This window comes from Hyperolius riggenbachi, chromosome 7, assembly GCF_040937935.1.
Source record: "Hyperolius riggenbachi isolate aHypRig1 chromosome 7, aHypRig1.pri, whole genome shotgun sequence".
Classification (NCBI taxonomy): Eukaryota; Metazoa; Chordata; class Amphibia; order Anura; family Hyperoliidae; genus Hyperolius; species Hyperolius riggenbachi.
Window position 1 is genome coordinate 244099494 of NC_090652.1, and position 24140 is coordinate 244123633.

At 43.8% G+C, this 24140-nt stretch overlaps 1 protein-coding gene across 12 annotated transcripts in view; it reads left to right on the plus strand.

Moving 5' to 3' along the window:
- PDE11A (phosphodiesterase 11A) overlaps positions 1 to 24140 on the plus strand; it is a 749805-nt gene that overhangs the window by 354417 nt on the left and 371248 nt on the right. For all 12 annotated transcript variants that reach the window (XR_011022809.1, XR_011022806.1, XR_011022807.1 and 9 more), the window contains 2 exons: positions 13241 to 13330; positions 18971 to 19111. Coding sequence is in view for 1 of the 12 variants with exons in the window: in XM_068245440.1 (XP_068101541.1) it covers positions 13241 to 13330; positions 18971 to 19111 (231 nt within the window). In the remaining 11 variants the exon portion in view is untranslated. The remainder of the gene's footprint in view (positions 1 to 13240; positions 13331 to 18970; positions 19112 to 24140) is intronic.

Here is a 24140-nt window from a genome sequence, read left to right on the forward strand (position 1 = left end):
CTTTAATTATCTCACCCCTAGTTACTAATCTTTGCACATCCTTATTGCATAACCATGATATCGTGTTGAAGGTCTGCCTATGCAGGAGTTTTGCCGTTCAATAACAAGGAACCATGAGAACTGAGTTTATTTTAAAGCAGGGGACATAAATGGATATTCCCACAGCCTATGGGGTTTGTAATTTCAGAATGTTTTCCTCCCTTGATCCTTTTTTCAGTACACATATTCTTTTATATTCTACCTCTGTCTCTCCTGCTTTTCAAAATGCATTCCTAACTTTGCTCCCCAGCGTCATAAAGATTTCATAAAGCCTGCTTCTGAATTCTCACTTGAAAGGTGGTAGGTTGGATTTTTATGTTTGCATAAAATGTGTATAGAGTCTACAGGCTGAAGTTAGAAATTGTGCTGCTTTCCATGCCACAAAAAATAGTTATAAGAATATTACCTTCATTTATAACAAAATATAGTGCAATCTGTTTGGCTAAAGATGTATTAAAGTGCGTTTTAGGTTGGTTCGTTAATCTGTAATAGCTGTTCTCTGGAAAATGTGCCTTTGGCAGGCAATAACGGGAGTTTGTAAATCTGAAGAGAACCTGTGTAGTATACAAAGGTACTGGTATATGTTTAAAAGGAAGTAGGTAAGACATACGGTAGCTCCCAACTGTCCCACTTTCGGAGGGACAGACCCTCTTTGGGAACCCTGTTCCTCTCTCTTCCTCATTTGTCCCTCTTTCAGGATTAATGTACAAGTCTATGTTGATATATGCGTTTTTCTACTGAAAAATGTGTTTAACTGACTCTAAACTTTATTCCTTTCAATTAAATTGATCTATTTCTTATTTTCAAATGTAAAAATTAAGGAAAACTAAAGATTATAGAGAAGAACAGTGTAGTTTGAATGATAAAACTACTTCTTTTGGTTCTGAATTCTTTGTGATATGCATGGCGAGGGCTGTGGTGGGGGGGCGTGGTTAGAGGTGTGGCAGGGGCGTGTCTTAAAGTGTCCCTCTTTCTTATCTCAGAAAGGTGGGAGGTATGGGTAAGAATGGCCAGGCATTGTCCTTACTCTTCAGACTTAAGATGTTGTTGAATGGGCTTATATTAAAGGATACCCGATCTGAACAGTAGTGGTAAGATTGGGGCCTTACATAGGTGTGAGCATGTGTGCTCAGCCTTACTCATGTTTCTGATCACTCTTGAGATGCCCCGTATCTCTCCAGTTGTAGCTACAACTTGTAAGTCGCCAAACTTTGACCCTGAGGTTAAAATGCACCCGAATGGGTGTGTCAGCGCTTAACATGCAGTGGTGTTACCTCCTGTCGGCTACCCGTATGAAAAAGTCCAAAGTCCTTCCAGTGAACGCAGCAATCTCGGCTGGCCAGAGCTGGTGTGAAAAGATCATTTATACAAGTGGGGAGCTGCCAGGCTATTTAAATTGTTTTATACACATGATGAAAAAGTATCTCCTAAGGAGAAAACTCAGGAGGAAAAGTTAATTGCATATGGGCCCAAATCTTTTTGTGGTTTAAAGCACCTTTGTAAGATACAACATTGTTCCAGTAGTGGCCACTAACCTCCAATAGACTGGTGTAATTTGGCGCTCCTAAACAGTGAGAGGGAATATCCCATCTCTATCTTTGGTTTGTGGATTGACTGAAAGTCAGCTGCCCGACTTGTCCTGGCAGCCGATTGCAGGCTCCTCTCCAGCTCCATAGACCATAAAGAAAGCTATTTGTAACCATCGGTGAGCACAGAGAGGATCTGATTACCGGTGATCTGCAGTATCACGGGGAATACAGATGTATACCAGATTATATGTGATCTGCAGTATCACCGATAATCCGATATACTAGCTAACCTCTGTTCACCTGAGTAGAGTGTAGTGTTTGGTGTAACAGTAACACAGAGGACTAAGCCTCAGTGCAGTAAGGAGTACTGCACAGATTCCTTCCGCAGACCTGAGCTCTCCAAGACGGGAGGAGTCAGACTGACAGTAGGAAGGCTAATCTGAAAGTGACACTCTGGAGAAGGTGTCACTGACAGGACGGGGAACCGCCTCCAACAGTGAGGTCGGTTCTCGAGGTCGGACAAGCCAGGTCGTACACACACGGACAGATAACGTACAGTATTCAGTGGCGTAGCTAAGGAGCTGTGGGCCCCGGTGCAAGTTTGACAATGGGGCCCCCCCAAGCACTCTATACATAACAATTGATACGGCGCACCAAAACCTGCCAATGGCAGCTACAGTGTCAGAGGTGCAAGAAAAGCATGGGAAACCGTTTCTTAATGATTACCAGTATTCAAAGTATCTATAGAAGTCATTATTATGGGCACAGGACCAATAGAGAGCTAATACTGTAGTTGGGGGAGGGCCCTTCGGGGCCCCTCTGGCCCAAGGGCCCCGATGCGGTCGCTACCGCTGCAACCCCTATTGCTACGCCCCTGAGTATCGTAAAGCAAAGGCGGAGTCAAGGTATAGGCAGGGTTCGGCAACAGGGTATCAGAAATATCGCGGTACAAGATCAGGAGGCAGAAGCAGAGTCTAAGGACGAGCCGGGGTTCGGCAACAGAGTATCAGAAATATCGAGGTACAGGATCAAAGTTTCAGGAGGATAGTCAGGCAGGCAAATAGGTCATAACAGATAATCACAATCAAACTAGTACTTTAGCTATCAAAAGAATCTAGCTAAGTGTAGGATTACAGCTCCAGCTGGTCCCGGCACACTTGCGGATCTGACTACGGATCTGGGTGCTTCCACGTATGTGATCGCAACGCCAGACAAGGAGCAAGTGAACAGCCAGCAGTATATATACACAAGGACCTTTCCAGGACCTCCCTAATTGCTGGACCAATGGGAGCAGTGGAAAATGTCAGCTGACCCCGCTGGTCAGCTGACTCCCTTCTGACTGTTATTTAAACTCTGCCTCTGTGCGCGCGCGCGTGTAACTCTGAATCCAGGTGGACTATGAGTCCCAGCCACACCAGAACTGTTTAGCAAAGTCTCGAGTGCGGGAGCCGCCTCTGATGCGGATTACGCCGTTACCAATGCGGATTCCGCCGTTACTAATGCGGATTCCGCCGTACTGCCTATGCGGCATGCAGCGTTTTTTCCGCGTTGTGACGCCATGCTGGACGCGGAAACAGCCGCCTCACCTTGAGAGACGGCGGCTTTTCCGCGTTTCATTACACTATTTTTGCAATATGATACATTAGGGCACTAGTGATCTGCCTAATCTCGACTTTATACAATGCATGCATTTTTTTTTAAATGTTATCTTACAGCTTATTTATTGTAAGTTTATGACTAGGCCCCCGACTGTTACAACAGTAAAATGTAAGTTTCTCTGTTTAAATTACTCTTTTCTTGTTTCCTGTTTTGTAATCAGCTGCAATGGACCTGCCTCATTCATTTTCATCTTCTACAACCAAATCTTTTGCATTCATAAATCCTTGTATCAGACCTTTCTAGTCCCCACTTCGGTGTTCTGATTATCTTAAGTGCAGCTCTCTCTCCCAGAGTCCTCGCTATTTCCAGTCCATACACCAGATTTCTTTGTCTCGCACAGGATCCTTTTCCTTTCCACCCCTTCTGCTTTGATACTCCTCATCCCCAACCACATCTCTTCTGATCTGCTGTCACAATTTCATCTCCTCCAGACCTTCTTTTATATTAGAGTTTGTGATGGCTCTGAATTGTATTATGCCTTTGATGCTCCCTGCAATGGAGAAAACACCAGTTTTTCAGAGTAGGAAGTTGAATTTACCAAGTGCTGCTATGCTAGGTAAGGGAGAATACTGAATAGTCAGGTACTGTAACTAGCTTCCGGGTATTGGAAATTTCATTAAACCTCACTATTGAGGCTTTCCACACAAGCGGAGAATAGCGCCTCTAATGTACAAGAGCTATTGAGACCCTTTTGATATCCTTCTGACATTCATTTTATGTCCCAGCTATAGCCCTGAATCGCAAACTGGTGCAGCTCATGACATACTGATAGTGAACTAATAAAAATACAAATATATATATATATATATATATATATATATATATATATATATACACATACACATATACACATACACACACACACACACACACACACATATACGAGGGAATATCAAGTTTTAATTATTACCTCTAAAAAGATTTGACTGAAACATTTTTTTGATTTGTAGATGTTAACTCTTCTCTATGTAGTCATCATCCAGATTTCCACATTTTCCCAGTGTTTTGTGACATTCCACATACCATTACTGGAGAAGTCTGCAGATTCAACCTTAAATCACTCTTCAACATTCAAGAATGGCATCACCTGTGTTGTCAAATCCACAAAAAATCCTCTTCATCTTGTTTCCACTGTGTCAACATCTGTCTTGAAAGGTCATGCCATGTTTGTTTCTGGAGAGGGGTTAGTAAATGTGGAATCCAGCGTGCAGACACCTTACACATGTGCAGTTCATCATGAATCATTTTTCATACACTACCATAACTGAAGCCAGAATCGTTTATGATCATTTGGATGATAGGGGTGGTCAGAAATGGATATTTCTGATTACGGTGGAATTCGGCATTCCAACAAGTGTCTTTCTGATTTTCACTTTTCTAATTTCAACGGAACTGTATTTTTAAATTTTTTTTCAGTAAAGTTAGTCAGAAATCCACTATATTCTGCGGTCGTACGTGATTATGCTTAACCCACTCGGGACTGGCTTCCTAACCCCCCTTAAGGACCAGGCAATTTTGCATGGGGGGCACGTTTGGGGAGGTCAGGCAGCCGGGTCCCTGGTAGGGCTAGCTAGGTATGGTGTCCTTCTTTTAGCCAGATGCCCCTCCTGTAGCAAGTAGCCTTTACTCACCCCCATGCTCTAGCGATGAGCAGCTGTGGACCCCTCCGCTCTGGCTGGCATCCCCGCTCCTACTGCTGCTAAGTTCCGGGTCGCAGCTTGATGAAATCACCAAGCCGGGACTTGAAACAGAGTGTTGGCCAGAGCGGAGGGGAGCGCTGATTGCTGGGGGAACGTCAGGGAGGTGAGTGGATCCTTTTCTCACCCCCCACCGCCGCAGCTCTAACAGTGATCACTACGATCTGCCAGCGATTGTAGTGATTACATGATCAGGAGCCAATCGCGATGGCTCCTGATCACTGAGGGGAGATGTCAGTTGTCATATGACAGCATAATCTCGCCTCTCGGGTGCGCACGATCGCGTCGGTAGTGGAAACGGTAGGTGGCGCAAATCCTATGCTGCATCAGCCTTAGACAGTCACAAGTGCAGCATAGGATTTACTGCCAGCAGTCTGGAAAAGGTTAATCCACATCTCTGATTGGTAACTGGGATATCTCTGATTGACCTAAAATAACCGAGTCTCAGTAATGAGGTGTTGTGCTGGATTCCGATTTCTGCATACAGATTTCCGTTGAGAAAAGCCGATTTTCAAATGGACACTTGGAAATCGGAATTCTGTCAAATTGGTTGTTCCTCAGTCTTCCAGGATTAAGCACTCCACTTTCTACACTGTGGCCGCATAGTTTATCAATGACTCTTGGCTCAGTGACTCTTGGCTCATCTGTGAGAGACACATAACCACTTTGGAAATTCCTTTTCCACCTCACAATAGTGTCATAAGATGGGCAATCGTTTCCATAAACTGCCATCATCTCTTCATGAATTTGCCAGGCACTATTACCTTCCAAGTGCACGAACTTTATCATGCTGTGAGTCTCATTCTTTTCCATCTCACACTTCTGGCACAATCTGCAAAATACATAAAGGATGCATTGAACTGATTTTCTGAATATCATGCATTTGGAGACCAATGATGACACTGACAAAATATGTTCAAACAGCTGCCAGAGGTTGTGTGCACTAGTTACTTTCATCTGAAGAAGGTGTTGTCCAAGGTGCTGAATGTGTGTTTCTATCAAGCAAGTTACATTTTCCTAATGGTGTGCAATATAAATGTGACCTGCTTTAAAGGTAGGTTTCAGATACCTACCAGCTGGGCTGCAGGCTGAGTAATGTTTAAAGGACATAAGAGACTGAAAAATAAAAGTGAAATGCAGTACCTGCTTTTGTTAGTAATGTCCTCCTTTCTCAAGCTGTGCCCCCTGTTTACCCCATCCACTACTATGCTGTGTGTTTTACAAGCCTGGACTAATATTAGTCATGACCTTTGATCCTGAACAAATCAGTCAGATGGCACTGTCTACTGCTCGGAGTGCTGTGAGCAGGGACAGTCGTAGTCAGCCAACTTTGCTACCCTAGAACTACGCGTAGTTTTACGCAATTACGCTTCGCCAAACTACGACTTCGAAATCAAATATTCGCTTTGTATGCATTTCGTAGACTACGCATTAAAATACGCAATTACGCGTAGTGTGAAGCGTAGTGTATGTGGAAGCTTATGCCCGTATGCAGAAAATTTTACGCATTAATTTATCTTTAACTGCTTATACCGGGAACGCTTCTATGTGTACATTCCCCTTTCCAATGCGTAAATTTGTAAGCATACAATCGCACCTGGAAAATTAGACGCGAGTAACGCATTCGTAGTTCACTACGCAATACACATGTTAACTACACATAGTGGGCGTAAGCTACGCGTAGCAGTACTTCGCTAGGCGTAAATTCGTAAGCGTATTTTTGAAACTTCACCTACGAACTACAATGCGTAGATGCGAACTACAATACGTAAATTTGCACTGGCGTAGTTTCTGCTCATCCCTGGCTGTAAGCAAGCCCAAGACAGGAGGAGAGCTGCTGGGAGCCAGGAATGCAGTGTGATTAGTTCCAGATCAAAGGTCATGACTAATATTAGTCAAGGCCTGAAAACAGACAGCATAGCAGTGGAACACCAGCAAATGGGGGAACCGGTGGGCACAGACTGAGAAAGGAGGACAATACTTACAAAAGCAGGTACTGCAATTCACTTTGTTTTCACTCTCAGGTGTCCTGTAATCCCTTTGCCTCGTGGCTCTGTCTTCCTTGGCTAAAATGCCACCATCTACATGGAGTTTGTATGCTCACCTTTCATTGCATGGGTTTTATCCAGTTTCAGCAGAGGTATGTGGCCTTACATGATTTAAGTGCAGAGCCTCTAGCAGTCCTTCGGGGTTAATGAAGCACCCATGCTTTGTGCGAGTGAGTATGTGTGAGTAATTATGCTGAAGTTACTCACAGTCAGTGTCTAGTCCTGCTGGTGAGGGACTGGCCATTGCAGTTCAGGCCTGTTTGATGGAAAGCCTGCAGCTTGAGACTCCTGAGCTAGGAATGTTTTATGGGTTCAGCTAGTTAGTTAGGGATAGGTAAGTGTGGAGGTTTCGTGTTACTTTGCTTACATTTTAATAATTAGTGTGAGGATAAGGCACCTTTGCTTTTGTTAAAAGAAGGGATAATGCATTTATCAATGCTATTCTATCAACTGGCAATTTAATGCTATCTTTTCATCTACATCTGTAGTGCTGTGTGGCCCGCTCCTTTCCCATAGCAAACCTGTGTGTGTGTGTGTGTGTGTGTGTGTGTGTGTGTGTGTGTGTGTGTGTGTGTGTGTGTGTGTGTGTGTGTGTGTGCGCATACGTGCGTGCGTGTGTGCGCGCATCTGTGTAATGATGTCACTATGTGGTGCATGAAAAGGAAACAGTGGGAACTGCCAGGCTTTTGGGCCCTTCCATCTACCTGTCTGCACCAATTCAGATGGACAAGCATGGGCATGTGAGGGGAAGAGGTATGCCAGAAGCATGTTCCATGGGGTTGTTGGCAGAGCAGGGAGGCACACCGGGATTATGCAGGTAAGCAGCAGACAAGGTATTTGGAGCAAAGAAAAAGATTATTTGTTTTTTAGTGTAAACATTGCACATGTATTATTTCAGGGGCCGTTGGAGGCTGTGTATAGGTGTATCCTGACACCTGACAGGTGCTTAATAATCAGAAATGCTGAACCATTATGCCTGATTACCATGGTTATTTCCCGTTACAGCTTTCTCTCACACACCCTTCCTCTTCCCTAACTCCTATCCTACATTCATTAGTTTTGCAGGCACCAATAACAAAATTTAAAGAAATTATGTTGTTTCTCAAAATAAGTACGGATACACAGATTATTGCCAGGCAAACCTTACCACCCAAACTCACTGAACCCATAATACAAAACCTTACTATAATTGTAATTAGGTGTGTTTAGCCACTTTATATAGACATTATACTGTGGATGTACAGCCTGGGTCTTTGCTGCTTGGATTATTGTCCTAAAATAGTTCCTGGTGTAAAGCACTGCAAAGGATATCAGCACTATGGTATATAAATACACAGTATTATTAATAATGTCTAACTATAGCTCTGCCTGGCAAAACCCCATCTAATGTCGGCAGGGCCGGATTTGTACTTTTTACCGCCCAAGGCCCACTGTCACCAACTGCCCCTGGACCGACAGCAACCTAAACTCCCCCCTTCCCTAACAAGGCAGGGATTAGATTGTAGACTTCTCTGAGGACAGTTAGTGACATGATGGCTGGGTTTAGATTGTAAGCTCCTTGACAAGCGGCATATTCAGCGAGTGACTGGCAGCTCAGAGATCACTGCAAGTGCCCATTTGCTGCCCCTTCATGCCGCTTATGGCAGATCCGGCTGTTTGTAGCCGCCCACTGCTATGTGCAAACTCTGTGAAGCAGGATGAATGTTTGGCAGTCTAACTGCTACTGCCACCCTGCTGCCCACAGCCCGCCCCTTACTTTCCTGGTGCCCTAGGCCATGGCCTTTGTGGCCTTGCCTGAAATCCAGCCATGAATGTCGGTAGGTAGCTTTAGTGTACATTTCATCAGGGCATACAATATGTGACATACTCTGAATAAAATACAGGAATAAAAGGTACAGCAAGACAAGGCTGTGACTGTTAGAAGACATAGCCCATAGACATTGCCAGAACAGTTTGTCAAGCCTAAGTAGGCAAGGTCTGTGCTCTGAGCGGAGATGCCGGTGGAAGGAATGCGTGCAGTTTGTGAAAGACATTCGGCTGATTAGGTCAAATCTATTTTTATGTCTTCATTGACATTCAGTAAACAAAAGAAGTGCTGTTAAAAAAGTCACTAGAGCTCTGTTCGCCCTTGTGCATTAAATCAAGCTTATGCCAACCATATTACAACATTAGTCTCCTTGACAGCTCAGATTTGATTTTTACCCTGCAATTAAATCTTTTTCTTTACATCAACTAAAATGTTACCATCCTTAAAGGTAATCTTTAGTAGTAGGCTAGGATTGCTGTCAATGTGCATGCATCATTAACAGTTACCTGCAAACATTCTTCCAATCTGTTACAATACTTGCCTGGTTATTATCGATGTCCTGTTGATGGCATGCTCATGTGTGCACATGAGTGGCTATGTGTGTATTTATGCCCATGTGTAGGTAGGGATGAACAATGATATGCAAATATTTCCGCATTTCTGCAAATGTATGTAAACTTTTATGCAAATATATGCAGCATCAAGCCCCACCCAGGATGAAATTGATTGGTCCATTTTCAAGCTGCATATATTATGTGCATAAAAAATTACATACATTTTCATAAACTCTGAAGTAGTTGCATATCATTGATCATCCCTATGTGTAGGCATGAGTGCATGCGGATATTGCAATTTTTTTTGCTATGTAGTTGGGGCCACATTCACATTGGCATATTTTCAGGCACATATCTCCTTGCTTCAGGGCATGTCTAATTATCAAGAGAAGTATTTAGGCCTCTTGTGACAGCAGCTCCTTGCTGTTGGTTCTGATCAGCAGCCTGTGGGATTAACTTGTGCCTAGTGCCTTATCCTGCTTACTGATCTTGACCCGGCCTCAGCATCAGTCAGCATCAGCATCAGTCTCAGGTACTCTGATCCAATCAGAGCAAGAGGGCCTGACTGTTCAGGAATCGTTCTGTATGAAGCCACTCAACATCTCTCAAAAGCATCCAGCATCCTCTTCCCTGGTCTATGTCAGTCAGCTGCTGTCCAAGGCCCAGTTGTTTGAAATCTGGCCCTGCTCTTTGCTTAAAGTGTATATACGTATAAACAAATGTACATCTAGAAAGTGCAGGTATGGGTGAGATTTTCTGACCTGCTCTTTCAGTAACTATACAATCTGCAGTTGTTTGCTGAGAACATTGCAGAGGCATTTATTACACTTTATAGACAATTGCAGTATGTAATTAAAACAATGATGTAATATTCAGGCTATGTGATGTAGGCACTGTATACAATACATCTACTGCATAGTTACTGCTGACTCCAGTGACCTCATTGTAAGAAATACGGTATTCTAACTTCTGGAGAGTTTTATTGCTTTAGAGAAGGGACATCAGTAACATCTTGTGGCCCAGTTTTTTTTCTCATCTTTTCTGCCTTCGGGAGTTGTTCCCACTGCTTGTAAACAACATCTGTGTCTTTGAATTTGCAGCATTGTTTTTCAGAACTTACATTTCCAGTGGATACGACAGATATAAATAATAAAGACAAATAAACTTAATGGGTAAAGTGGAAGCCGAATCAGACAACCAACAATGTGAGAAAAGAGGGAGATGAGTCATGCACAGACGCTGGCACATTGCACAGAACACTGAACAACTGTCCACTGGCCTTCTGTCAATGGCCAAGAGTTCACATGGCAACAGGCATAGGCAATCTGCTCCTCTCCACCTGCTGGAGCACTGCAAATCCCAGCAACCACAACCATCTCTGTTCAGTGTCTTTGCAGTATCTTAAAATGTACGTGAAGAGCAATTGTAATCTGTGTTTGCAGATTGTTACCTTATGATACTGGGGCCAAGAGTTCAGCTCCTACCAGGGGCGCTACCTGTTTGCAGTTTAACTGCCCATCGCACAACATGTGTCCCCCGAAGAGTAAGTTTTGATTCCACTTTGAGCTAATCAGCCTTTTATTGCCCACTTGAACACTTCTCTGGAAGGATTGCAAATCCTGGAGTGAATAGCTTTCCTCATCTGAGCATCTGTCTCAGGAAACTCACTCCTTGTGACAGTGACAATTACAGACATCTGTGATGTATATACATTAAATACCATGATCACTTTCCCAGACTCTCTCCCTGACTGGCTGGCATCTGTGTATAGATCGTTTCCATGGAGTTATTTTGAAAAGAATAAAGGAAACTGAGAATCAGCCATGAGGAGAGGGATCAGTCCAAATCCAGTCTGCATGAAGTTTAGAGATGTCAGATTGATAATCCATAAAGTAACAACAAACATTATTATTGGTCACTGAATGATTGAACGCACCTTTCTTTATTTCCTTGCGAATTTCCTTCAGGCGCTCCTTCTCTCTTCTCAAATCAAACCAGCGTTTTTGCAACGCTTCTTTGCTCTTGTGCACACTAAACTTTGCATACAACTCCTGTTGTACTAGTTTTATGATGAGATTTTTATGGCTATTTGGGTGGGCAACCTGAGTGTACAGACAATCATAGTCCTCCATGTCAAACCTTTTCACCAACACCAACACCTGCTCCTTGGGCATGGCATCTGCCCGCCGACATGAAGACCACTCATCTGTAGAGTCGCTGGTGTCATTGTCTTGAGGATGACGTCTCGACTTGCGCCGCTGTGCGCGGACATCTTCAGAGCACACCGAGAGTACATCACTATCCTCCACTTCAACAGACTTTGCTTTCTTCTTGGAGGGACGTACCTTTGTGTGCCTTTCACTTGTTGGTGGTGCTTGCCCCGCTGCTGATGCCGTTCTACCAGCTCGAAGGGATGGTTCAGGCACAGTGTGTGCTGGAAGATTTCCTGCTTTTTCTTGAATTTCAGCAGCAGCACCTCCGTTCGTTGCTGCCTCCGTTGGTTCGGCCGGAGGACTTGTCACATGCAGACAGAGGCCAGGTGTGCTGTCAGGGTCTCCAGCGGGTGCAGGAGAGACCATATCTGGTGTGTGCTGCACGGATGGCAACGGATGCTCCATGTCCCCCTCCTCAGACGCCATTTTGCCTCCTCTCCGCCTTCGTCCTCGAGCTGGGCTTTCACAGGAACTGGAAGTGACGTCACGCGTGACGCACGCTTGCATTACGATCGGATTGCCGGCCCACAAACACCCACATTTATGCAAAATGGTACAGGGACGGACTACGAATCGACGGCATAAACGAATATATAATCGATCTGAACAGCCATCAAGCCTACCAATGGCTCGATTAGATGGATAAAGAGAGATAATATCAAACATGTTCGATCACTAGTCGTTCGTTTTTGGGGTCTATTAATCGAAACTATAATGAGATTATGACTATTTTCACATACGTTTTCAACACTCGATTCGTTTACTGAACGAATCGAAGGCTAAAACGAAGGCAAAAACGAAACGTGTATTCCCAGCATAAGAGACAGTGGCCTGTAAAAAAGTCATTTATAGAGATTAGTCTGGGGAAAATGTACTTACCTCGAGAGGGGGAAGTCTCTGGATCATCCAGAGGCATCCCTCTATTGAGATAAATATTCAATTTGGGCACCTTTTTTCCCCTACAGGTTTCCTTCAATGTCCTTGCTTTATTTCAGAAGATATTCATTAACTACTTGAGGACACATGTGTAGCAGGGTTCAGAACTCCATCCCTTGGGTGTCATTACAGGGGCAATGCTGTGCAGATACACATTCTATTGCTATGCGGTTGGGAGGGGGGGGGGGGGGCCTGTAACAGCAAACAAGGAGCATCACACAGCAGGAAGGGTGAGTAAGGAGTACAATGCCTTTGTTTAATTATTTTTTGGTAAATCAATTGTCCATTATTTTCAGAGGGAAGAAAGATTCAATCAAACACTCAATTCTGCCCAGAAGTGAAGTATGTGGACCAGCATTACCTAGTCCCTGCTTACATAACCAGTGAAAAAATAAACACATTTTATGAAATATTCACTGGTTAGCGTCCAGCTAAGTCTACAGTATGTTCTTCTAGCTTTCAAATAAAAGGTCATGTTGCTCTGTAACACAGGACTATTTCACATTTATCCCAAATAAATGATCTGTGTTTCAGCACAGGATTTAATAACATTTTATTCTGCGTCACACAGTGTGTATGCCCACACAGTGCCATGTTCAGTGCATCATCTGGTAGGTCAGTGACCTGAATATACTGTAAGTTAAATGATTGTTCAGTTAGCCAACCAGCTGAGATCAAATGTAAATTGCCTTCTTATGAATATCATGAGGTGACTATATGACTGTTTCAGCTGCCTTCTTTTTCTCTTTCATTAACAGGTTATGCACATGTACCTTCCATTCTGTGGCATTGCCATATCCAATGCTCAAATATTTGCTGCCTCCAGAAAAGAATATGACCGGAGTCGGGTGAGTATCTTTGAAAACTTGGCTAGAAATGAGGTGTACTTCCATCAATAAAAAGACAACCAACAATCAAGATAGTGGGGTATTTTAGACAGATGACAATAAAAGGTTCCTAGTCATTCATCAGGGACTGACTATTGCTCTACATAACACAAGACATTGAATGAGTTAATTACCGTGTGCATTCCATGTCCAGGTTCTCTGCATCACATGATGCAGGGTAGCCAATGAGGGGGAAGTGAATCAACTCCCTACTGGCATCAGTAGAGGAAAGAGCAGATTATCACATGATGCAGGGTAGCCAATGAGGGGGAAGTGAATCAACTCCCTACTGGCATCAGTAGAGGAAAGAGCAGATTATCACATGATGCAGGGTAGCCAATGAGGGGGAAGTGAATCAACTCCCTACTGGCATCAGTAGAGGAAAGAGCAGATTATCACATGATGCAGGGTAGCCAATGAGGGGGGAGTGAATCAACTCCCTACTGGCATCAGTAGAGGGAAGAGCAGATTATCACATGATGCAGGGTAGCCAATGAGGGGGAAGTGAATCAACTCCCCACTGGCATCAGTAGAGGGAAGAGCAGATTATCACATGATGCAGGGTAGCCAATGAGGGGGAAGTGAATCAACTCCCTACTGGCATCAGTAGAGGAAAGAGCAGATTATCACATGATGCAGGGTAGCCAATGAGGGGGAAGTGAATCAACTTCCTACTGGCATCAGTAGAGGGAAGAGCAGATTATCACATGATGCAGGGTAGCCAAAGAGGTGCAAAGAGATTCCCCACTGGCATGCAGATAGGTAAGAGCAGTGACTGCCACTGAAAAATACCCCCAAGCTGCTGTGTTGTGAGATCTAAGATGTCCAGCAAATATCACAAGACAAATGTAAAAAGCAGATACAGTGATGAACAATATTATTGGTATTGGACACAGAGGTATTGGATTGGAAGGGCTCTCAAGGAGCCCCTTACTAGTGCACAGTCTGGGTGGAGTTGGGGAGGAAGTGGGGGGGGGGGGTACTTGGTTCAGATAGTGGTCATAACTGGACAAATGAATACACATCTGATTGATTGGGTGAAGCAGCAGCATGATAAAAGGGTTAATTCACAAAGCTTCTTTCTTGAATTATCTCACATGACTTGTTTTTCACCTTAAAGGGACTCCGAGCAGTGCAGAAACTATAGAAAGATGCATATCATTTTAAAGCGCTCTTTCTCCTCTTTCCAATGATATATAAACCACCACCCTACGTCTTTTAGTTTTCGCTATTTTCGCGATTGAAATTGCCGCGGCCGCGATTTCGATCGCGAAAATAGAGAAAACTAAAAGGTGTAGGGCAACGATTTAGGTGTCGCCAGAAAGAGGAGAAAGAGAGCTTTAAAATGATATCCATCAAGCCATAGTTATATTGTATTACACAGGACGACACTTTCCCCAGTGTCAGCAGCTCCATTTTGCTGAATGCAGCTGCTGACTTTGACAAAAAGTCGGCCTGTGTAATACAATATAACTATGGCTTGATGGATATCATTTTAAAGCTCTCTTTCTCCTCTTTCTGACGACACCTAAATCGTTGCCCTACGCCTTTTAGTTTTCTCTATTTTTGCGATCGAAAGCGTGGCCGCGGCAATTTCAATCGCGAAAATAGCGAAAACTAAAAGGCGTAGGGTGGTGGTTTATATATCATTGGAAAGAGGAGAAAGAGAGCTTTAAAATGATGTGCATCTTTCCATAGTTTCTGCACTGCTCGGAGTCCCTTTAACTATAAGGAGAACTAATTATTGGGATAATCAGATTAAAGAAAATCTGTATTGTTAAAATCGCACAAAAGTAAACATACCAGTGCGTTAGGGGACATCTCCTATTACCCTCTGTCACAATTTCGCCGCTCCCCGCCGCATTAAAAGTGGTTAAAAACAGTTTTAAAAAGTTTGTTTATAAACAAACAAAATGGCCACCAAAACAGGAAGTAGATTGATGTACAGTATGTCCACACATAGAAAATACATCCATACACAAGGAGGCTGTATACAGCCATCCTTTTGAATCTCAAGAGATCATTTGTGTGTTTCTTTCCCCCTGCAGCTATCTTCCACTGAAGTGTCAGGCTGTTTCTTCCTGCAGAGTGCAGACAGCTCTGCCTGTATGTAATTCCTCAGTATGTGAAAGCCCAGCCAGCTCAGAGGAGGATTTATCCAGCTTGTAAAAGATAATAGAACAGAGAGAAGCTGCACTAATCTAAATATCACACAGGCAGTGTGCAGAGAGGGGCCTGGATGGGGGAGTTCATAGCAGAACCACAACACTGAAGAACTTGGCAGCCTTCCAGACACAGGCTGACAAGTCTGACAAGAGAGAGAGAAGTTGATTTATTACATAGATGGTGATAGTAGAGCGTGCTGCAGTAAGCCAGAACACATTAGAATAGCTTTTGGAACTTGTAGGATGATAAAAAACAGGATGCAATTTTTGTTACGGAGTCTCTTTAAGTAGGATATTCACAAAACAGCAGTAACATTTTCATTTCCAAGTAGCAAACCGTAATTTTATTGGTACTCACGCAAGTAATGCAGCACATTTTAGGTAAATAGCGCAATTCACGTCATGTACGCAAAACACCCACTGCTAGTATAATGCACGTTATGGCATTTGAATAATTGCTTAATGTGTATTGTACTAGTAGTTAGCGCATTGTGTACATGACATGGGTTGCGCTATTTGCACAATGTGCATTACGTTACTTGAGTTAGTACCAGTAGAATTGCCTTGCGCTTCCTACGCATTGTGAATATAAAGGAGAGATAGATGAAGAGCTAATAAGGAAGGTGAGATTTGCCTGAAATATGTTTCACAATTCAAGCTCCAAATCACAATCTGTTCATTCCACACTATTTGGTAAGACTGCTGTACACTATCAAGGCTATACTATATGGGCAGCAAAATCATAGTGATCTGTTGCTGTCCATGTCACACATTGCAATTACTTTCTCAAGTCACTTAAACGTCTCCAGTGCTACTGTTCTGACTACTGACTGCCTACTGGGTTTCTAGCTAGTGAGACTCAGCAGTGTGTTGTACAAAAGACAGTCACTGACAACAAACACCCAGGGCCGGATTTCTGGCAAGGCCCCATAGGCCATGGCCTAGGGCACCATAATTTTAGGGGGCAGTAAAGCTATTCTATGCAGCCATCCCTATCTACAAGAGCAGCTTTAACCTTTGAACTCCCTGTCCTGTACTTGTGTCGTCCCTGCAAGACCTGTAAGCTGTATCCTGCAGGTACATATCAGCCTAACTCACACGGTGACACAATGGGTCCATCATTAATGAGGTAGCAAACATAACATAAAAGTTCTTAAGGAAAACATAACGTATAATCTATACGCGTCTTACTGAAATAGTTATTGTATGTGACATCCAATGATGGAAAGTAAGTAGAATTCTCATTGGGGCACACAGAGATAACAACCATACAGATGGTATAGTTGGCCTTGGGTGAAAAAAAAAGTACAAATCCGGCCCTGCAAACACCCTCTATCATTTTCCACTGTTAGCCACAGGGCACTCCATTAAGGGGTAAAATGTAGCAGCACAGATTTGTATAGACCTGTACTACCGCAATAACAGAGTCATCGATACAATAGGAGCTAAGCCTGTCTATTTTAGATGAATGAATTAAAAAGCATTTGAATCCTAGAATGTATACATTTAGGAATGCTCAAAATGTGAACAAGGCAAATTATAATAGTAAACAGTATGATAAATGAATGCAGTGTCCAACATCAAAATGCTAGGCAAATACCTGTTTCATAAGCCAAATGTGCATGGACCTACAATACAGCTTTTCTTCTCTCTCTGGATTTTTCTCTCCTCTCTGGATTTATTTGCCGTGTGTGACATGTGTGCTTTAAGCCTTTATGGATAGCTGTACAGCTGCAGCAAGCACAGCTACACAACAGATTTTTCAATTTGAAGTGCTTATTTCCAAAGATAATTTACAGTCAATAGTATTTATTTCAGAATTTGCCTCGTTCACTTCTGGGTTCAGTTGGGCTTTAACCACTTTACCCCTGCCCATACGGATTTCTCCGTCCCTTTTTCCATCCTTTAACCCCCAGGGACGGAGAAATCCGTACTTATCGCGTTCCCGCCGCTGTCCGCGCTCCCGCTCGTAAACACGCTGCCCGCCGCTAGTAAACACGCCGCCGCCCGCTCGCCCGGAGATCAATGAACGGGAAAATCCATTCCCGTTCGTTGATCTAAGCCCCGCAATGATCCGCTGCTCTCCGATGGGCAGCGTGATCATTGTGAAAAATAACAAACACTCACAGCCTCCTTATACTTCCTGCGAGCGTCCGGCAGGTCGCAATACACAAAAAGTTACTGTTGCCATCTTGTGGCCAAATAGTAAAACTACACCCTAAGCATTTTTCACATACAAATAAATGAGGGTTACACAAAAAATTAACTCATTACCTCCCACACTCCCCATTTTTTTTTTTTTTTGTAATTAAAAAAAAATTCAAAAATTTTCAATAAAAAAAAATACATAAATAGTTACCTTAGGGACTGAACTTTTTAAATATTTATGTCAAGAGGGTATAACACTGCTACTTTATAAACTATGGGCTTGTAATTAGGGATGGACGCAAAACTGAAAAAAATGCACCTTTATTTCCAAATAAAATATTGGCGCCAAACATTGTGATAGGGACATAATTTAAACGGTTTTATAACCGGGACAAAAGGGCAAATAAATTTCATGGGTTTTAATTACAGTAGCATGCATTATTTAAAAACTATAATGGCCTAAAGCTGAAAAATAATAATTTTTTTTCCCACATTTTTCCTATTTTCCCATTAAAACACATTTAGAATAAAATAATTCTTGGCATAATGTCCCACCTAAAGAAAGCCTAATTGGTGGCGGAAAAAACAAGATATTCATTTAATTGCGATAAGTAATGATAAGGTTATAGACGAATGAATGGAAGGAGCGCTGAAAGGTGAAAATTGCTCTGGTGCTCAGGGGGTAAAACCCCTCAGTGGTGAAGTGGTTAAAGAGACACTAAAGCAAGAATAAATCTCGCTTCAGAGCTCATAGTTAGCAGGGGCACGTGTGCCCTGCTAAAACGCCGCTATCCCACGGCTAAACGGGGGTCCCTTCACCCCCCCCCCCCCGCAAAATCAATGACCAAATTGGTCGTAGATTTTGCTGCTCCTAGAGGCAGGGCTAACGGCTGCAGCTCTGCCTCTAGTCGCGTCTATCAGCGGCGCATCGCCACCTCTCCCCCGCCCCTCTCAGTGAAGGAAGACTGAGAGGGGCGGGGGAGAGGCGGAGATACGCGCTGACAGACGCGCATGGGGCAGAGCTGCGGCGGTTAGCCCTGCCTCAACCAGAAAGAGATCCCCGGCTGCACGGAGGGGATTTCGGGGGGTAAGGGACTCCCGTTTAGCCGCGGGATAGCGGCGTTTTAGCAGGGGCACACATGCCCCTGCTAACTATTAGCTCTGAAGCGAGATTTATTCTCGCTTCAGAGTCTCTTTAATTAAGACACAACAGTGCATTTTTCTAGTACAATAAGGCATTCATATTTTTCCCATCATCTTCATTGAGATGGTTTGTCATATTACGCAGGCATTGCTGGAGGTGGTGAATGACCTGTTTGAGGAACAAACGGACCTCGAGAAAGTTGTCAAGAAAATTATGCATCGGGCTCAGACACTGCTGAAGTGTGAACGCTGCTCTGTACTGCTTCTGGAGGACATTGAGTCACCGGTGAGTTGTCTTCCAAGTTTAATATCATTAATAATTAATGCTTTGGAAAGCTTTCCACGGTTGTCTAAGGGTGCTGTGTTGGAAAATTTAGAATAATGTTCTGTGTATTGCTTTTGAAAGCCTGCATGCAGCGAGTTAGAATAATGCGACTAGTTACAACGAAGCACTGTAAACAGCCCCGTAGAACGCGTGTATCAAAAAAGGGCGCCTGGAAAAAAGGGTGTGGGATATAGCCGAAATTGTAGGTTGTAATGTAAGACATTAATTTTTGTTTATAGCTTGTAAACGAAAATGTAGTGCTAAATCGGTTCAGTAAACGGAAATGAAACGGCAAAATACCGTCTATAACAACAAACGAATTCTGAAATGAAACGTCAAATAGCATCTATAACAAAAAACGATATTTACACTTGTATTAAGCATAGTAATACAATGGTAGATTTTACAGATATTGTACTGCAATTATACCTAACTGTAGGCTCACACAGATCTCTCCCTATCCTTAACCCCTAGACCCACTCTTTGTTTGAATATACATAATTTCATAAATTGTAAATATTACACATATTGTGCTGTAACTATACCTAACCTTACTCTCACACAGAACCCTCCCTGTACCTATCCCTAACCCCTAGACCCCCCTGGTGGTGCCTAACCCTAACCACCCTCCTGGTGGTGTATATTGTACTGTAACTATACCTAACCCTACTCTCACAGAACTCTCCCTGTACCTATCCCTAACCCATAGACCCCACTGGTGGTGCCTAACCCTAACCACTCCCCTGGTGGTGTATATTGTACTGCAACTATACCTAATCCTACTCTTACACAGAAGCCTCCCTGTACCTATCCCTAACCCTAAGACCCCCTGGTGGTGCCTAACCCTAAGACCCCCCTAGTGGTGCCTAACCCTAAGACCCCCCTGGTGGTGCCTAACCCTAAGACCCCCCTGGTGGTGCCTAACCCTAAGACCCCCCCCAGGTGGTGCCTAACCCTAGCCACCCCCCTGGTGGTGCCTAGCCCTAAGACACCCCCCCCCCCCTGGTGGTGCCTAACCTTAAGACCCCCCTGGTGGTGCCTAACCCTAAAACCCCCCTGGTGGTGCCTAACCCTAAGACCTTCCTGGTGGTGCCTAACCCTAACCACCCCTCTGGTGGTGTCTAACCCTAACCATCCCCACTGCACAAACACCCTTACACACATATAAACAATAATATATTTGTAACGATTTGTGTCAGCAATCGTCAGAATTCTGATTATTAGGTGATCTTCAGTATCACCTATAATGCAGAAATATACCTGATTATGAGGTGATCTGCAGAATCACCTATAATGCTGGTATATCAGAAATTAATGTGACAACAAATACTGATGGTGTTTGATGCAATAGTAATACTGATGGTGATTGGTGCAACAGTAATACTGATAGAACTGTACCTCACCAGAGGAGCTAGTGGGTACTATCAGTAAAAGCCTCTCACCAGAGACAAGGGCCCTCTGGTGAGAGTAGAGTAGTCAGACAGATCGGGTTCGGCAACAGACAGACAGATGCAGTACAAAATTGGAAGGCAGAGTCAGGAAGATATAATCAGGCAGGGTAGGCAACAAGATCAGATGTGCAAAAGTACAGAATCACTTAGCCAGAGAGTAGTCAGAGCAAGCCAGAGTCATATACAAATAATACAGTGAGATAATGCTAAAGATAATCAACAATTCCTATCTTGTGTGAAATCCCTGGTTTCTTCCCGGATCAAAGCACACCGGAACTATCTAAAGGTCTGAGCGCTAACACGAAGTATTTGCAACAGCAGACAAGATGCAAGTGACATACAAAGGCTTATGACGCAGAGGGAGACCCTCCAGGCTCACCCCCAGTGATCAACCAATGGGGAGGGACGAGCGTCCCCTCTGACGTCAGCCGACCAGCCGGTCAGCTGACACGCCCCCTCCTCGCATAAAGGCCCTGTCTACGCGCGCGTGCACGACAGGGCAACCCTATGTGCAACTGACAGTTCCGTCCTCGGCGTGCTAGACGCCTGAGGCCCGGAAACTCTGCTGGTATGAGCGCTGGAGGCAGCATATATTACAATATTTAATCCTTAAAATACTTCACTATAAATAACATGAATGGAATAATTTATATATTTGTAATAGAATAAATAGCCTTAAAATCACATACACATTAACCACTTCAGGATTCGGCGTACGCTTAACTACGCCCCTGAATCCTGAAGTGGATTGCATGGAAACGGCCGCTCGTATGAGCGGCCGTTCCATGTCAGTTCACGGAGGGTGTCTCCGTGAACACCCTGCGAGCCTCCGATCGTGGCTCGCAGGGTAAATGTAAACACACGGGGAAGATCTTCCCCGGTGTTTACATGTATACGGCGCTGCTGCGCAGCAGCGCCGTGGCGGAGATCGGCGATCCCCGGCCTCTGATTGGCCGGGGACCGCCGGCACCTGATAGGCTGAAGCCTATCCTATCCGGCGCAGGACGGAATTCCATCCTGCGCCGCTCACAGGGGGAGGTAGAGGGAGGGAAGGGGAAGGCGGCCAGGAAGCGCTGCGGAGGGGGGCTTTGAAGAGAGCCCCCCCCCGCAAGCGCAAGCAGCCGGCGGCGATCAGACCCCCCCAGCAGGACATCCCCCTAGTGGGGAAAAAAGGGGGGAAGTCTGATCGGCCTGGCTGCTAGCTGATCGGTGCTGCGGGCTGGAGAGCCCACGCAGCACCGATCAGCAAAACCACCCGGTATCCGGAAGTGGTTAATAATATTATAAATAGAAAAAGGAGATAGATTAGTAAGTTAATAAAACTATAATTGACGCATTATAAGTGTGAAAAACAAAGTTAATACCAAAAGCGATGTATTTCTAATAAAATAAGGTTGAAAATGATATTTAAGCAGTATACCGTATGAAAACGAATTTTAAATGACAAAATAAGTGTAAACGAAAATTTACTTGTTACAGTCCTGCAAGCGAAATTTAAAAACGGGAAAATAAGTATAACTCAAAGTCAAAACGAACTTGTGAACAATATTTGTTATAAACCTTATTATATAATTGAAAACTTTGGTTAACACGTCCCTGCAACCGCTTTTCTCGGGCTCCCTTTTTTCCTGTCGGGCACCCAATAGCCGATATTTTGCATTGCAGTCTATGGTGGCGCCCTTTTTGTCCATTAGCCATGTGCGCCCTTTTTTACTGTCCCGCCGTAGAACTGTATGAGCATTGAGTTGACATGGAGAATTATTCTGCAACATAACTGAGCACTGTGAATATAGCCCTAAAAGTATTAGAGGCAGAGAATCAGCAAGACAGCCACGCATGTTTTTATTACAGAAGCTGTTCAGTTCCAGCTCTACTGTAACAAAAAAATGCTACACCAAAACGCTCCAAAAATCGCTAGGCATGATTAGAAAATCACTAGGCACATGCCTAGAATCGCTCTGAAGAATTACTTCAAAAAGCGCTGAGCGATTGCGTTTACACCAGCGCTTTTTGGTGTGCACTGGCCCTAAGATAGGAACTAAGGCAAAGCAGTAGATTTGTAGATTTTTTTAGTTCCCCTTGTGGTCCTTTTGGTAAGCTGAAGTGGAGAGAGGTCAAAGAAGGTGGCAGGTGGGCCCCTTGACACCAACTAGACCCCAAGCACCTGCCTAGGTTGCCTGGTGGATGATCCTGCTCTGGTATAGTCCACGACCACTGAGACAAAGTCAGAGATGGGAGCAACATAGCAAAGTTAATAGTGAATGCATCAAGTACCATCTGGGCCCCCTCTTCTCCAGTAAGAGAAGTGCGCCCTCTACATATCTCTCCACAGCTGCTGGAGAGATACGTAAATAGCGCTCTTCACTTACGTCAGACTGGCCCCGACTGGAGGAAGTAACGGGACCCGGTACCGGAGCTGGAGAAGGCTGAGGATGGCGGTGTGGGAGCGATCCGTGCACATGGGGCTGGAGGAAGCCCCAGGTATGTATAAAACTTTTAATTACTTTCAGCTCTGGTACACTTTAAGTAATATCATTATAAATTAGCCTAAAAATTAGTCCATATCATAAAACATAGTTATAAAACAAATCAATGTCTCACATACATCTCAGACCAGACAATTCCTACCTACAGTGTAAATACCAGCATTTGGCCATCACATTGTGTTCACAAATCAGTCACAAAAAGATAGTCAACAACACAAATTCCCAAACAACACATCCTAATGATTACAGAGATCATGTAGACAATCCCAAAACGTGCAACTGAGCCAATCTTTAGACTGTAAGCTTGCCTTTCGATTGCAAGCTTGCTAGGGCACGGCTCTCTCACCCTTCTGTGTCTTGGAATTTGTTACACATTTTATTCATTATGTTACATGTGTCACTATAATTACTATGTCTATCAATTCTGTATTTTGTATTATTGTGTACCCCATGTTTGTTTCTTACTTTTTACAGCGCCGCAGAATATGTTGGTGCTTTATAAACCAATAATAATAATAATAATAAAACATGTCGGAGATGATTAAATACACTTTGACACAGAAAGGAATACTTGTGAGAGCTGTGACATTTGTTGCCTATATTTTATATATAAACAAAATGTGTTACACTGCAGCATGTTGCGCATTGGTGCATTTTTTTACTGGCATTTATTAATAAAACATAACAGTCTTGTTCTGGATCAAAGACAACTATTATATTCCTTAAATGTTTAAATTCCTTTTAAGAAACAACGTTTTTGTTATTCTGGTCAGCCTCTGTTGTGACTCCCCACTAGGGAGTCCATACGCTGGTTGCCCCACAAGGGAGTCTATACGCTGGTTGCCCCACAAGGGAGTCCATATGCTGGTTGCCCCACAAGGGAGTCCATATGCTGGTTGCCTCACAAGGGAGTCCATACACTAATTGCCCCACAAGGGAGACCATACACTAATTGCCCCACAAGGGAGTCCATACGCTGGTTGCCTCACAAGGGAGTCCACATGCTGGTTGCTCCACAAGGGAGTCCATACGCTGGTTGCCCCACAAGGGAGT